Below are 15,452 nucleotides of genomic sequence, written 5' to 3'. Positions count from 1 at the left end.
GATGCTCCAGGCTCATTTCCAGATACTTATTTCCTGCTCTAGTCCACCAGACATTTTTCCAAGAAGTCCTGGTTCCTTTTAGGAGAAACCAAGATCTGGGCACTAGGTGTGCACTCATTCTAATTATTTTTCTGGTCAAATAACTGCAACAAAGATATTTCACTTCGGCTACACTGATGTGAACTAGAAACTTCAACAGAAGAACTCAACTCTAGGTACAATAATTTCCCAAATTACTTTTATTTCAAAGAATATTTAGGTCTTAGCATGAAAGAAAATATGCAGAGAACTTTTCATTATTAAACAAACAATCAGGCTTTCTATGAACCAACATAACACAGTTACAACAGAACTGTAGATGGAGTCTTAGAATAACAGAGTCATTTGTCGGGGGTCATCAGGGAGAATACTGATAGTATCTTCAGCTTTGCCACATAACAGACATAGCATGGTGTATTCCTAGAACAAGACAAAGTGCATAATTACCTTGAGGGACAGGGAGGAAGGTGCTTCATAACTGATTCTGTTCAGTAAAGCTCTTCTCTACAAATTATCATGGATATTTTTCTGTACATTTGATCAGTTTCTTCAATACCTATTAGCAATGTCTTATGTTAATTCTATAACTGCCCAGAGCCTTTTGTTTATATAAAGTAAATACATGATTATGTTCTTATTTGGATCCCTATGTATATGTTCTGTTCTCAGAGCTGTTCTCTTCTAGGATATCTAACATTGATATGTAACAGGAGACAGTGGGAAAGGAGAAAATTCCCAAACTAAAACAAGTTTTTTAATCTACTCTAGGAAAATTGTGTTAAATTCACTAGTATGTTGTGTCTCATACATTAATACCTAACTGCCTAGAATTTCATTTATTTAAGGAGTTTCATGTTTCTCAGACTTCATAAATATCCAGATGTGATAGCAGTGAGTTTAAGAAAAGTCATTAGGCAAAGTCTTATTTTCCTAGCTGGCTCTTTCTAGAATATTTAATAAAGGCATAAACAATAGAGACATATTTCTTTTAAACTTTTTGCTTAAAAAGCTTTTTTATCTCCTTTGGGAAAACAAACATTGATCTATATAAAATCTATTAGTATTTCTACAGTTGATGTTGAGGCTGCTGGTTGTGTGGAAATTGGAGAGAAAGGCAGTATATTTCCTGAGCCTGGACAGTCATTAGAGAGGGTCACAGAAGTAAACACTGGCGATGGCACAAAGCCCCAGAAGCAGGCAACTGCCTTTCCATTTCCTACTGTGAGTTCAAAGAAGGGGCTTAGTTGTGGCTCTAGAAAGACTGCTTCTTAAAGACCACACAATTTTTTCTATCGATTGATCGATCGATCACGCTAGGGATTGAATAGGGTCTTGCACACATCTAGCGCTCACACTTAATTTTAAATTCTACTCTATACTCAAGAGTAAAAATACAGGGAGGCTAGAGCTCAGAGAATAAATACAAGTCTCATGAACTAAAAATAAAATAAAAATCTATCCTCTCCAAGGACTTTTATTGCTTTCAAATACACCTACTGCTGTAACCCATCAGACATTACTAGCAGGATGGCAACCTCAAGAAAAAAGCAACAGACGCAAAAAAGAAAAACATGTGAAGCTAGACAAGTATCTGAATTTTCAACTAGTATTTCCTTTGTCAAGTTTCTCCTCAGTGCCTATGTGCTGTGCAATATGCTAGGTGCACTGGCAGATAAGAAAGAAGGCAAGGACAAAGTGTAACCTTAAAAAACTTAAAATCTAACTTGCAGCAACTTAGCAAGGCCCTAAGCAACTCAGTGAGACCCCATCTCTAAATAAAATACAAAACAGGGCTGGGTATATGGCTCAGTGGTTGAGTACCCCTGAGTTCGATCTCTGGTATCCCTACCATATCCACCCACCAAAAGGTGTTGGAATAAGATAAAAGGGTGGGGATGAGGATAAGAAGTCATGGTTGCTGAGAAAAAAGAGTTCCTGTGATGATCAGGATGATACAAAAGTTCCAAAGAGGCTATTTACTTGATTAAAAGCCTGATGCAAGTACAAGGAAAGTTCAGAAAAGGGAGAAAGGAACACAGACTGTACCATCAAGAGCAAGAAAGAGACAGAATTTAACTTCCAATAGAAAGAGATACGATTTAATTGGCCTGAAGACAGAAAAGGAACAATTCAAATCAAGGAAAATGCATGAATAAATGTGACATGAAAATAGCAAGCAGGTGACATAGTAAGAGGGAAAACAACTGTACTTAGAGGTTAAACGGGGAGTGTGGGATAAGATGTTTAAGAAAGATTAATTCCATTGCAGTATATAGAACTACAGTTTGGGGGCTGCTGCAGTAGTTTAGGTTTGAGTGGGTATGGTTGTTGACATGGAAGATAGAAGTTAAGTAGTTTAGTCAGAAACAAAAGATAAAAGGAGGGCAGGTAGGGTGTTAGGCTTGGAGAAGGAGATTTGGAAGATCTAAGATTGAGTGCATGTGTGCTCACTATAGGAGGAAGTATAGTGAAAGTTCCTGACCAGAGACCAAAGCTCAGGGGTATCATGGAAAAATAGGAAAGGAAATGAGAAAAAAGCAAAGGAGGGCTGGGAGTGTAGCTCATTGGTAGAGCATCTGCCTCTCACGTGTGAGGCACTACGTTCAATCCTCAGCACCATATAAAAATAAATATTGTGTCCAACTACAACTAAAAAAATATTTTAAAAAAAGCAAAGGAGCAGTTAAAGTGATTTAATAAAAGAGAAGAAAAAGTCAAGTGCTATTGACTCCAAGGGAAGAAATACTGCAAAAAGATAACAGTGGTTAACAAAATCAGATCCAGAGAGATGTTAAGAGAATTAGGAACAGAGGCAAAAATCATTAATCATTGGTTAGACTATAGGAAACCTAGGGGACAGTAATTTAAATCAAACAAAAATGAAAATCAGTTTGTAGGTATTTAAGAGGAATATAGGGAAATAAGGAGAATGGTAAGTCTTTATATAGACCTACTCAAGTAAAGAAGCAAAGAAAGAAAAGAAATGATTACAGGATGAATCACAGAGGTAGTGAAGTAAAATAAAAGAATTTAAGTTTATTTTTAACAAATAAAAAAGAACTAAATATGTTTAATGTAAAAAAAAAATTTTAAATCCCATGGGGTTGGGGGGAAGAGGATGCTAGAAAGAGTCAACGTGATTGATGAGGAAATGACAAGGGTATCATTAGAGAGGAGAGAATAAAAATCTCCCTCTCTGATAGAAGAGAGGGAAGAGTCTAAAGTTGGGACACGGCTACACATGTTGTAGGTAAGGAAGAGTCATGGGAAATAAGAGAAAAGGAAGCTGGGTCAGCCCAGGGAGAATCCTGAAATGAGAAGCTTGGATATTATACCACAGCTAAAGTTGAGCCATGGGAAAACAAAAATCCTCTGATGGTAGAATACAGAATATGGGCTAGGGGAAGTAGCTGTTGGGTGAGGAGACTGGAGATAGAGTCTGTTTTAAAAGAGTTCTTCTGAGAGCACTTCACCCTATCTAGGCATTGTGACTACCAGCTATCTTCCTTTACCTTTTTCTGGGACAACTTTGTAGATCGCTACATTCAGTCATAAAGGAAAACCAGTATAGAATAAAATATTTTATTTGTATGTGGTGCTGAGGATCGAATCCAGTGCCTCTCGCATGCTAGGTGAGGGCTCTACCTCTTGAGCCACAACCCCAGCCCATGACATTGATTTAAATGGCTCTGTTGGGACATAAACAGACAATCTCAATATCCATTCGGGGGCTCTAAAAAGCTCATAGGAGCTTTTGGCAAATAGCTTGAAGCACCCTCCTTTCCTTCTATAAAGCTGTATCTTTAAGCCCATGATATGTTTATTCCCTTATTTGGCTACTACTATATCAGTGAGATCTTGATTTTGCCCTAAGTCACACATTCTTATAAATATTTTAAGGCATAATTTTTGGAGGTTGAAGAGTTATAATCAAGATGTTATTTAGATTAACTGCACATATCAGACTATGACAGGTGATTAAGTACTTTCCTCCATGTAAAAATAAGAGTGAATGAGAGGGGTTATACTGTTTTTTGATTCTGTTATGGGAGGTTTTTTTTTTTTTTAAATTAAAGTACTACTCAAATTTATAGGATTTAAAAAAAAAATTCCCTTGACAACTAAAAGTTCTGAACTTTATATCCTAGGGATAAACATGTAGTTCATACAAAATAAGTAACTCAACCTGAAGGCTTAAAAGTAGAGGCAGTGAGGAACAATCAAAGGTTCTAGTTTGTCCTAGGTCTCCCAGATTCAGCTTTTCTTCCTCATCATCAGACCTATGAATAGCCCTGCACTATTGGCCATAAACTCTACAGACTTCCTCACATGCTCTCACAACTGCATGAACACAGTCCTTATAATAAATCCCTAATTCTCTACTGGTTCAACTTTTCTCCTTCCACCTTGATATACCAATTTTATAATTTTATTTGACAAATGATATTACAATTTCTTACCAAGACTAAAGCTACAGCATTGCTCAACTGTATATAACAACTAGGGAAAACAAAAATAACCCCTATTTCATTTCTTCTCCAATTTTCAATCCCTTGAAAAATCACTTACTTTTCTTTGAGATCAACATGAATTAAAGTATTTTTATATTTATAAAAAATAATATCCTTACTGGAATTTCCATGCCCAGAAATTATAGTTAGGTGGACTGGCCAACATTTAAAGTGAACAGTTGTGCCATCACAGAGTGGCAAAGAAAAAGGAACCACAATAGTAAATTCATAAGAAGTCATAATGGACTACTCGTTTTTTTTAATTGATTTTTAAAAAATATTTATTTTTTAGTTTTAGGTGCACACAATATCTTAATTTTATTTTTATGTGGTAATGAGGATCAAACCCAGTGCCTTATGCATGCTAGGCAAGCACTCTATCACTGAGCCTCAACCCCAGCCCCAATGAGCTACTCTTTATAAATAAAAATGACAGTATTGAGCTCTCATTTGTAAGGCACACATTTTGATTTGCGACTTTCATGAAAACAGGTTTGCACAGATCCATCCATATTTAAAGTTTCTCTCTCAACTTGCACAAGGAAAAGAGAAGGATGGTCTCTGAACAGCTGCTAGAACTTCATTTATAAAAAAGTATATCTAGATTATCAAAGTGATTTTTAATATCTGCCACTCCCCAAATAATATACCCTTAAATTTATACATTTACCTGAAATTCATCCATGATACTGAATGTATACTCATGTCTGGCAACTACATGATGACAGTTCTTACACAGATCTGCCAAAACAAAGAGAGACTTACGTAATTAAATTAAAATAGTAAAATTTCTATTCTTAGCATGATATCACTTAAGAAGAATCTTAACTCTTATCATATCAACACAGCAGGAAACCCATTATTAGATTGACTTTATTGAGAAATCCAGAATCTGTCATGTAGCAACACCATATACCTGGGTCTAGATTTAGAGGTTTAATGTACACTTATTAATTCCCATTGAAAGCTGTCTAAGATAATCAATTAACAGATTACTTAAATGTGTTTTTTAAGCTAGCTGGGTCTATCTAACTAAGTAAAAGCTTTTAGTCTCAGAAATGACAGTAACGGTATTACTGTAACCAAACATAAATAAAAACCAATCTGGACACTGAGCGAATTTAATGGTAACCAAAGAATCTAATAAAAACAATGTATTAACAACTATGATTTATTGCATGCTTATCATATGCTAGATATTTTTTAGATCCCTTTATCTGTTTACTCACTACATCTTTTCAAAAAACAACTGATACTATCATTACCACCTTTTTAGAAACAAGGAAATAAAGGCACACTGTGGTTAAGACAACCACTTAAGTAGGAGGCTTTGGAACCATAATTTAAGCCCAAACCCTCTGGCTCCAGAGCCCTTGCTCTTACTCCAATGTCCTATTGTACTCCCTGGAATAAAATAGTTTAAAGGGATATATGCTTAAGAAGAAAGAAAACCATTCCTCTTAGAACACTCTTCAAGTATTTGAGTCTATTCTGCAGGCCTGGTGTCTTTCATACCCTCTTTCAAAATTTCAATATTTGTGTAATTAGTCCTCATATATATTCAGAACATACTGAAGAACATGGAGACAAGCAAAAAGGTGGCTATAAATGGTTTAAATATCTGTCACCATGTCTGGGCACCAGACATATACTAAATTCACTCATAGAAATTCTTAGCACCAACCTCAGAAATTATTTATTTATATTAAACATAGTTTATTTGGTTTCCCAGCATCAAGGACAAGGAGTTACATAAGAAAGTAGCAAAGTTATAGAAGCAAAAGAAAAACAGACCAAAAAAGCTATTCAGGCAGAGGAGTCTGAAAGGACTGGGGTTGTGGCTCAGTGGTAGAGCAATTGCCTAGTATGCCTGAGGCATTGGGTTCGATCCCTGGCACCACATACAAATAAAACAAATAAAATAAAGGTATTGTGTCCATCTGCAACTAAAAAAATATTTTTAAAAAAAGTCTGAAAAAATCATCGCATTTCAGGGTCATTTAGTATAGGGAGTAGAAAGCCCTATACATTTTAATAGCTGCTCCAAAGGCATCAATAGATTACATTATAATAGTAGAAAGTGAAAATTCACATAGATGATCCTAAGGTTTATTTTTTTTAAGTCCCTGTATCTTGTTTAAGGTAATATAAAGCCTTTTAGAATGTCTCTGAAAAAAATAATTTAATACAAAAAATTGGAGCCAGAATCACAAGCTGCAGTTACCTGCAAAAGTCACTTATGTATCTGGGTGTGTTGGTGCATGCCTGTGATTCCAGTGACTCAGAAGGCTGAGGCAGGAAGATGCCAGCCTGAGCAAATTAGTGAGACCCTGTCTGAAAATAAAAAACAAAAGGGCTAAGGATGTAGGGAATGTAGCTCAGTGGTAGTGTCCCTGGATTCAACCCTCAATATGGGGGGGGGGTCATTTATGTGAGCAGGGCAGGTTGGTGCAAGCCTGTAATCCCAGCAATTCAGTAGGCAAAACCAAGTTCAAGGCCAGCCTCAGCTATTCAGGAACACCCTATCTTAAAAAAAAAAACAAATAAATAAAAAGGGCTGGGATTATAGCTTAGTGATATAGTATTCCTGAGTTCAAACCCCAGTACCTACCTACCCTCCAAAAAAATAATTCATGTAGAATATCTGATGATACTACATAAAGAGGTGTTAACTATATTTTCTTCTTAAAAACCTAGTTCATAACTGAGTGTTGCTAAGTGACTGAAAGAGGCCTCAGAATAATTTGCAGAACATATCAACTTCCAAAAGCTGATATCTGCTAACAGACTGGCATTAAAAAAAAGAAATCTCTCCTAATTACTCAGGAGGCTGAGGCAAGAGGATTCAAAGTGTGAAGCCAGCCTGAGCAATGTAGGGAGACCATGTCTCAAAATAAAGAATAAAAAGGACTGGGGATGTAGCTCAATGGTAGAGTACTTGCTTAGCATGCACAAGTCCCTATCCCCAATTCAGGAGGGAAAAAAAAAAGAAACCTCTACTTACGATCATAGGTAACTATTTCTTCTCCATCTTCCTCTTTAAGGGACTTGTTTGTGATCAGCATAAAATCCCTCTTACTGCATACTGCACAGCCTGTAAAATTCAGTAAGAAAGATCCATTCTCCAGACAGGTGTTACCCTAAAATATCAAAAATAGGAATTCAGTTTTCTTACATTTTGAGTTTTTTTTGTTTTTGTTTTTAAGTGTGTGTGGTTTTGTTTTTTTGAGGGATGAAGCCCAGGGGTACTTAACTATGTGCCCAGAACTTTTTATTTTTTGAGAGAGGGTCTTGCTAAATTGCTTAGGGCCTCCCTAAATTGCTGAAGCTGTCCTCCAACTTCCCATCTTCCTGCTTCAGCCTCCTCAGTCACTGGGATTACAGGTGTGTCACCATGCTCAGGACTACAGTTTGAAATCTTTGATGAAAACAATTAATAGGCTTAAAATTTTCCAGAGACAAAAAAAATATGATCAGAATTTACTTGCTTTAAGGCTATAATAAGTAAGTTTTGAAATTACCAGCTCTCCTAAATAATACTGATATATATATAAATAAAATAAAATTGAAGCAATGTTGGTGTATAAGTCTCTGAGGGCTGAAGCTGTGTTTAATAGAGAACTAAGTCCTATGTGAATACACGACCAATGTAATTCCACATCATGTATAACCACAAGAGTGGGAAGTTATACTCCATGCATATATGTCAAAATACATTCTACTGTCATGTATAAATAAAAAGAACAAAATTTTAAAGAAGAAGAAAAAAGAGAACTAAGTACAAATAGACATAGAAACAATAAGGAAACCTTAATAATACAAAATATGTAAAGGAAAAATTAGAAAAATTTAAAAGCCTACTATTAAATGAGGCATATCATAAAACTAGAATTAAAAATTCAACTAAAATAGAAAGATTGAGCCCATGCTAAAGATGATCTCATATACTGTGATGTTAAATTGATTATTGACAGCCTTTTTCTTAAGCCTTAATAGAACCACAAAATAAACAAAAGTATCTAGATCTACAGATGTCAATCTTTTACGTATGATTCAGGCAGAGAAGGCAAGTTCTGCAATTCATCAGACTAACATAACAGCATTCAAGAAAGAAAGAGTTTTGCTTTATCACTAATAAATTATAAACAACTCATTTTCCCGATTTAAGGAAAATCTTTGCTAAAGGCTTATTAAGAATTAAGAATTAATTAAGAATTAAGTCATTTTACAGATAATCTAGTCTAATTCCATGCAACAAATTTAGAGTATTTTTAAAAAGTTAATGTGATTACAAAATCATTAGAATCAACATTTTCTCTAATGCTTTTATGTGGCTGATACCATGCAAAGCACCATGTAGGATTCAAGGATGAGCCAAAGAAGTTTCCAACTTCATGGAATTTAAGAAATACCAGGGAATTAAGACCCACCTTCGATGACACAATGAAGTCTTCCTGGATTCCCAGAAGTACAATTAATCTCTCCCTTCTGAGAGGCTTCTTAGTTCTATGTATTGAGGATGAGATTAGCTCTGGTAGAAGCAAATTTGCTGGGTGCTATGGCACACATTTATAATCCCAGAAAGTTGGGAGGCTAAGGCAAAAGGTACAGAAGTTTCACCAGCCTCAGCATTTAGTGACACCTTGTCTCAAAATAAAAAATAAAAAGGAGAGGGGATGCAGGTCAGTGGTAAAATATCCCTGGGGTAAATCCTCAGTAATAAATAAACAAATAAATAAATTTTACTGAGGTATAATTTAGACAAAAAATCTCACATATTTTAAGGGCACAGGTGAGTGACTTGTAACAAAGCACATAAGCACTATCCCTATCAAAATACAGAATATTTCTATCTCTTCAGGAAGTTCCTTCATGCTTTGCAGTTTATCTCCAACCCCTATCAGGCACCCAATAATCTGATTCTCTCTCTACAGTCTTGCATGTTCCAGAATTTTACATAAAAAGAATTATTATACTCTTTTGTATCCACTTTCTTTTGTTCAACATAATATCTATGTGGCTGAATATATTGGTAGTTCAATTCTTTCTATTGCCAAGTAGTATTCCATTGTATGGATTAATTCCTGTTGATGGACATTTGGGTTTTTTCACTTTGGGGCTAGTAAAAATAAAGCAACTATGAAGATTCATGTACAAGTCTTGTGTGCATATGTCTTCCTTTCTCTTGGGGAAAGAATCTAGAAATGGAATTGCTAAATTCTTTGCTAAAAATGGTATATTTAATTTTCAGAAACTGGCAAATTGTTTTCCAAAGTTTTTCACTTTACATTCTCATCAATGCACTGAGTTCCAGTTGTTCCATATATACACTGATACTAGGTTTGTCTTTTTTACTTTAGCCATTCTAGTGATGTAAAGCGGTAAAAACTCATTATCATTTAAACTTACACTTTCCTGATGACTAATGGTGGAGAACATATTTTTGTGATGCCTATTAAAATGTCTCTTTATGTGAAGTGTCTATTCAAGTCTTTTGCCCATTCTTTGTTGTTTATCTTCTTATACTGAGTAATAAAATTTCTTTATATATCTTGGATACAAGTCATTTGCTGAATACATTATGCCATATTCTCTCCTTGTCATTAATTTGCTTTCTTTTTTGTGTTTTTTGTTTTTGAGATGCTGGGGACTAAACTCAGGATCTCATACATGCTAGGCAAGTGCTCTATTACCGAGTCAATCCCCAGCCCTAGTTTGCTTTCTTTCTTTAATGATGTTTTTTGAAAAACAGTGTTGAGCTTTTAAAAGTCCAATTTACTTTTTTCTCTAATGATTTGTGCTTCTTGTCTCCTAAAACGTCTTTGCTTATCCCCAAGGTTGAACAGATTTTTCTCCTATGTTTTCTTCTAGAAGTTTTATAATTTAAGCTTGTAAGTTTAGGTTTATGACATATTTTGAAATAATTTGATATGAGGTAATGATCAAAGTTATATGGATATCCAGTTGTTCCAGCCACATTTGTTCAAAGACTATCCTTCCATTGAATTACAATGGTGCCTTTGTAGAACAGTCAAATGACCACATACATAAGCGTCTACTTTGACTACTCTGTTCTCTTGACTTATTATCTAGCTTTGCACTCATGAAACATTCTTTTGATTGTAGCTTTATAATAAGAATCTAAATCAGACAGTTTATATACTATAATCTACCTATTACAGGTTCTTTCCATTTTCATAAAAAATTTTAGAATCAGTTTATAAATTTTTACAAAAAAAAAAAGCCTGCTGTAATTTGAATTGAGACTGCCTTGAATATATAAAAGATAACTGCTAAGGACTTCAATAAATTAAGGAAAGCAATATGGTTATAAAAGAAATATAGAATTTTAAATACCAATTACAAATAAATGGAACTCTGAACTAGATTTCACACAGAAACACAGCTACCTTATACAGTGTGGCCTGAACTCTATAATGTGACCTTGTAAGTAGGTAGGCAGGATGTAAACTCTAAGGAAACACAGGGAAAAGAGAAAGATATTTGCATCTGTTATGTGGTAAGTAAATAAATATTTGAAATGACAAATTGCAAGTATGGTATGTAAGAAACTTATGGGACTTTTAAGAGCCCTAGTCATTTAAAGAAATGAGGGTAAACTTCATTATTAAGACAGCTCTTTCATTAGACTATTAATATTCAAATTTGGGAAAGTAAACTAAAGTATAGGAAGCTTTTGAAGTTTCTATAATGACAGGGAAACAAAGATTGCAATCCAAATCAATTGCACAGTAAGAGTGAACTGTAACAGTTTCAAGAATAAGAGGAAAAAGTCAACATGTTAAGTGCCTTTAAAAAAAGTGATTCAGACTGGGTGTGGTGGCACACGCCTGTAATCCCAGCGGCTCCAGAAGCTGAGACAGGAAGATCACAAGTTCAAAACCAGCTTTAGTAAAATGTGAGGCACAAAAATAGGGCTGGGGATATGGCTCAGTGGTGGAGTACCCCTGAGTTCAATCCCTGGTACCCACCATCCCCCAAAAAAGAATGTGATTCAGATAAATCCTGGTTCAAGAGTTGTAAAGGTAAACAAGTATGCAAAAAGAAATGGCTGAAAACTATGATTATAATTGGTATGGCAGTACAGATGATAATCAATGTGATAATTACAACATAAAGTCTCATAAACTTGTGAAATCAGCAATTATTTTGACAAGAACTGGACGAATTTGTTTTTTCTGGAAAAGTATTATTTCAGATGGTACATGTGAATGTAGCTATAAATAAATGTAAGTTAATATTTATGTAAGTTAATGTATATGCTTTGCAGGAAAATTTTTAAATTAAAAATGGAGGAACCCAGCAAAGTGGCACAAGCCTTTAAGCCCAGTTACTTAGGAGGCTGAGGCAAGAAGATCACAGGTTCAAAGGCCAGCCTCAGCAATTTAGACCCTGTCTCAAAATGAAAAATAAAAAAGCGCTGGGACATAGCCAGTGGAGTGCCCTTAGGTTCAATCCGCAGTACTGCAAACATACATATATACACACATGACAAGAAAATATCTGGCTGGTAAAGCACTTTCCTAGCATGTATGAGGTCCTGGGTTCAATATCCAGCAATGAAAAGAAAAAAAAAAAAGAAAAGAACATATTTTTCAAAGAACTTTGGTTTGTGATTTCTTTATAGCTTTTCAATTTTGTATTTCATTAACTTCCAATCTTTATTTCCTTCCTTCTGCTTGATTTATATTTAGTTTATTCTTGTTTTTCCTCTGTTATGAAAGTTTAGTAAAAGTTTAATTATTGATTCATGATTATTCTTTTTTAATACAGGCATTTAAACCCTCAAATTTTAAAAATGCAGAATATCATTTTAAAATACCTGCCCACACACAATTGTTTTAGTAATTACAGATTCAACTCAGCATTTAATTAAATTTGTCTAATTCTATGAACCAGGTAACCATTTGAGTACATAAACTTAGATGGGTTAGGTTTTTCTTTTTTTAACAGATACATTTTTTATACAACATTTTTATTTTATTTATTTATTTTTATGTGGTGCAGAGGATTGAACCCAGTGCCTTGCACATGCTAGGCAAGTGCTCTACCACTGAGCTACAACCCCAGCCTCTTGATGGGTTAGTTTTAAAACACATAATTTTAAATTTAAACATCACTAATGCACAATTGATTTTTTCCCTCTGATTAATCTAAATTAATTATTTCTGCATTGCTGTTGAATTACTAAAATGTTTAAAGCTGAAACTTAAAATATGTGAAACAGGTTTTTGTTTCCAGTTTGATTTGAAAAATATTTTATTATGATTTTGGCCTGTATTATGAAAAATACAATACAGTTCTAGTTCCAAGTGGTTTGTTAAAATACTTTTCTGATAGAAAACATTTTTTTTAGTTCATAGTTGAGCAAAAATCCATTTGGGTTCAGAAAATTAGTATGGTTCATTTCCAACTAGATTCATGCTTGAGTTCAATTCTCAGTGTAACATTACAAGCAAGTAGGTCAGAGACCTGTTAGGATTTCATGTATTTCTAGTCTGTGAAAAACACCTAACAAAAAACACCGGATAACTTTATGTAACAAAAAATAAATAATTAAATATTACTTACTTTCTGTGCACTTAGAGCTTCTGGAGAAGCTAATCTATTTTCTTTGCCAATCTTTTTTGAATTAGTGGACCATATTTGCTGCCAACATTTTATTACTCTTTCCTTCACTAAGCTTGAGCAAAGTGGTTTCTACTCTGTCCTTAAACTTCAAAAAATCCCAGAGTTGAAAGGGTCCCTGAGATGCTAAATTGTCAGTCAGGAAGATAACTCAATTCCTCTAAATGTTATTCATTCCCTTTTTGAACATCTGTTATAAAGTTCCTTATTCTGATTCAAAGTCTACAAACTCATAACACCCACCCACTACTTATTTCTAAATCTGTTTTCTGAAATTTAAAACAAAATAAAAATTTAGCTGAGCATTGTGGCACATGCCTGCAATCCCAGCAGCTCCAGAGATGAGACAGGAGGATCACGAGTTCAAAGCCGGCCTTAGCAAAAGCGAGGCACTAAGCAACTCAGTGAGACCCTGTCTCTAAATAAAATACAAAATAGGGCGGGGGATGTAGCTCAGTGGTTGAGTGCCCCTGAGTTCAATCCCCAGTACAAAAAAAAAAAAAAGAAAAAAAAAGTTTAATTCTTCCTTATGATAGCCCTTTAATTATTTTAGGAGAGAATAAAAGCAGAGAAAAAGTGCTTCAGAGCACTTTTCTTGAGACTTTAAAATTTCTATTTCCTAAATTAATTTATTCTCTGAAACTGAGTCTTTGGTTCTCCACATTCTTTTCCTCAGAGAACAAATTCTTTCTATTTTGACACTTTGATTTGGCTGACTCATCTTTCTGAATCTTACAGACAGATACATCTTTGTTATTTGCAATGCTATATCTTTGACTCCTCAGATGTTAAGTTCTCAATCTCAACCATAACAACAATTTAACCATTTGCTCCCCAACTTGATTTTTCTTCCCATATACCTACAATTTCTGTAATGATACTTCCAACTTCCCAGTTGCCTAGATTAAAAATCCTGAGATCATCTACATCTCTTCCATTCTTCTCTCCAAAACTGTATTGGTTGAGTCCTATTAATTCTTTCTTTGAAATCAGGCCTTCACTATCTCATGGCTATACTGTTGCCATGCTCTACAGAAGTCTCCTTTCTACTCCCCTCACCCCATCATCCCAACATACAGCCAAGATTCATTTTCCTAATAAGAGACTTTAGATCATTTCCCTATTCACTATTACAGGATGGTTGCCTATAGTAATGTCTTAATATGACTTAAATCTTTCAATTGGTTCCACTCTTAAGAATTCAACCTAATCTCTGTAATGCCCTCTATTGAAAACTTTCCCAGCATGGTCTAATATGTAATGTTCTTTTATTAGATTCATAAAAATCTTTCTAAATTAAAACAATGTATATAATAGAACACAATTCAGAAAAACATATGAAACAAAACATATATAAGTATAATAAATAATTACAAAGTGAACATCTCTAGAATCACCACCCAAGTCAAGAAGTAAATACTGGGGCTGGGGATGTGACTCAAGCGGTAGCATGCTCGCCTGGCATGTGTGCAGCCTGGCCCAGGTTCCATCCTCAGCACCACATACAAACAAAGATGTTGTGTCTGCCGAAAACTAAAAAATAAATATTAAAAAAAAAGAAAGAAAGAAAGAAAACTTCCAGGAAAAACTGAATAAGCACAGTTTAAAAAAAAAATAAAAAGAAAGAAAGTACTGCTTTGCACCCTCAAAGACTTCCCCTTATGTGACCATTCTTCTTCTTCTTTCTTTTTTTTTGTAGTTGTAGACAGGCAGAATGTCTTTGTTTTATTTGTTTATTTTTATGTGGTGCTAAGGATCAAACTCAGTGCTCTGCATGTGCCAGGCAAGTGCTCTGCCATTGAGCTACAGCCCCAACCTCTTATGTGACCATTCTTGATCACACCCTAATCCTTTAGCAGTAATCAATATCAAGACTACTTTATGGTAATCACTTGCTTTCTTTTATTGTTTTACCACCCAGGAACATTCTTAAATAATACATTTTATTTTTATTTTATTTTGAATTACACTGTGTTCTTTTATCAACACTGTATTTGTAATACTTAATTCCAGTTGTTGTGTGTTATTTTGGTGTATTTTTATTACTTTTATTACTCTAATTCGGGGTTCCTCAACTGCATAAAATTTTGTGTTGTGATGGCTATCCAGTGTATTGCAAGATGTTTACTGGTCTCTACCCATCAGATGTGAGGAGTGGTCTTCCCATTGTAACAACCAACAATGTATCTAGATATTGCTAATATCCCCTGGGAGAAAGTCATTCCTGGTAAATAACCACTGCTCTATATCATT

General features: G+C 34.6%; 1 protein-coding gene across 3 annotated transcripts in view; it reads right to left on the bottom strand.

Annotated features, from left to right (window-relative positions):
• Positions 1–15,452, bottom strand: part of Churc1 (churchill domain containing 1) — a 630,431-nt gene that overhangs the window by 613,503 nt on the left and 1,476 nt on the right. Inside the window, exons 2-5 of one of the 3 annotated variants that reach the window (XM_078050076.1) lie at positions 8,981–9,056; positions 7,555–7,690; positions 5,221–5,291; positions 222–459 (exon numbers count right to left, since the gene is read on the bottom strand). The exons of 1 other annotated variant lie outside the window; for it this stretch is intronic. In XM_078050076.1, the coding sequence (XP_077906202.1) occupies positions 367–459; positions 5,221–5,291; positions 7,555–7,690; positions 8,981–9,056 (376 nt within the window). In that variant the 3' untranslated portion in view covers positions 222–366. Of the gene's footprint in view, positions 1–221; positions 460–5,220; positions 5,292–7,554; positions 7,691–8,980; positions 9,057–15,452 lie in introns of those variants that run through there. One more of the 3 variants, XM_005322794.4, reaches the window with a different exon arrangement.

This window comes from Ictidomys tridecemlineatus, chromosome 5, assembly GCF_052094955.1.
Source record: "Ictidomys tridecemlineatus isolate mIctTri1 chromosome 5, mIctTri1.hap1, whole genome shotgun sequence".
NCBI lineage: Eukaryota > Metazoa > Chordata > Mammalia > Rodentia > Sciuridae > Ictidomys > Ictidomys tridecemlineatus.
This window is presented reverse-complemented; position numbering and strand designations above follow the sequence as displayed.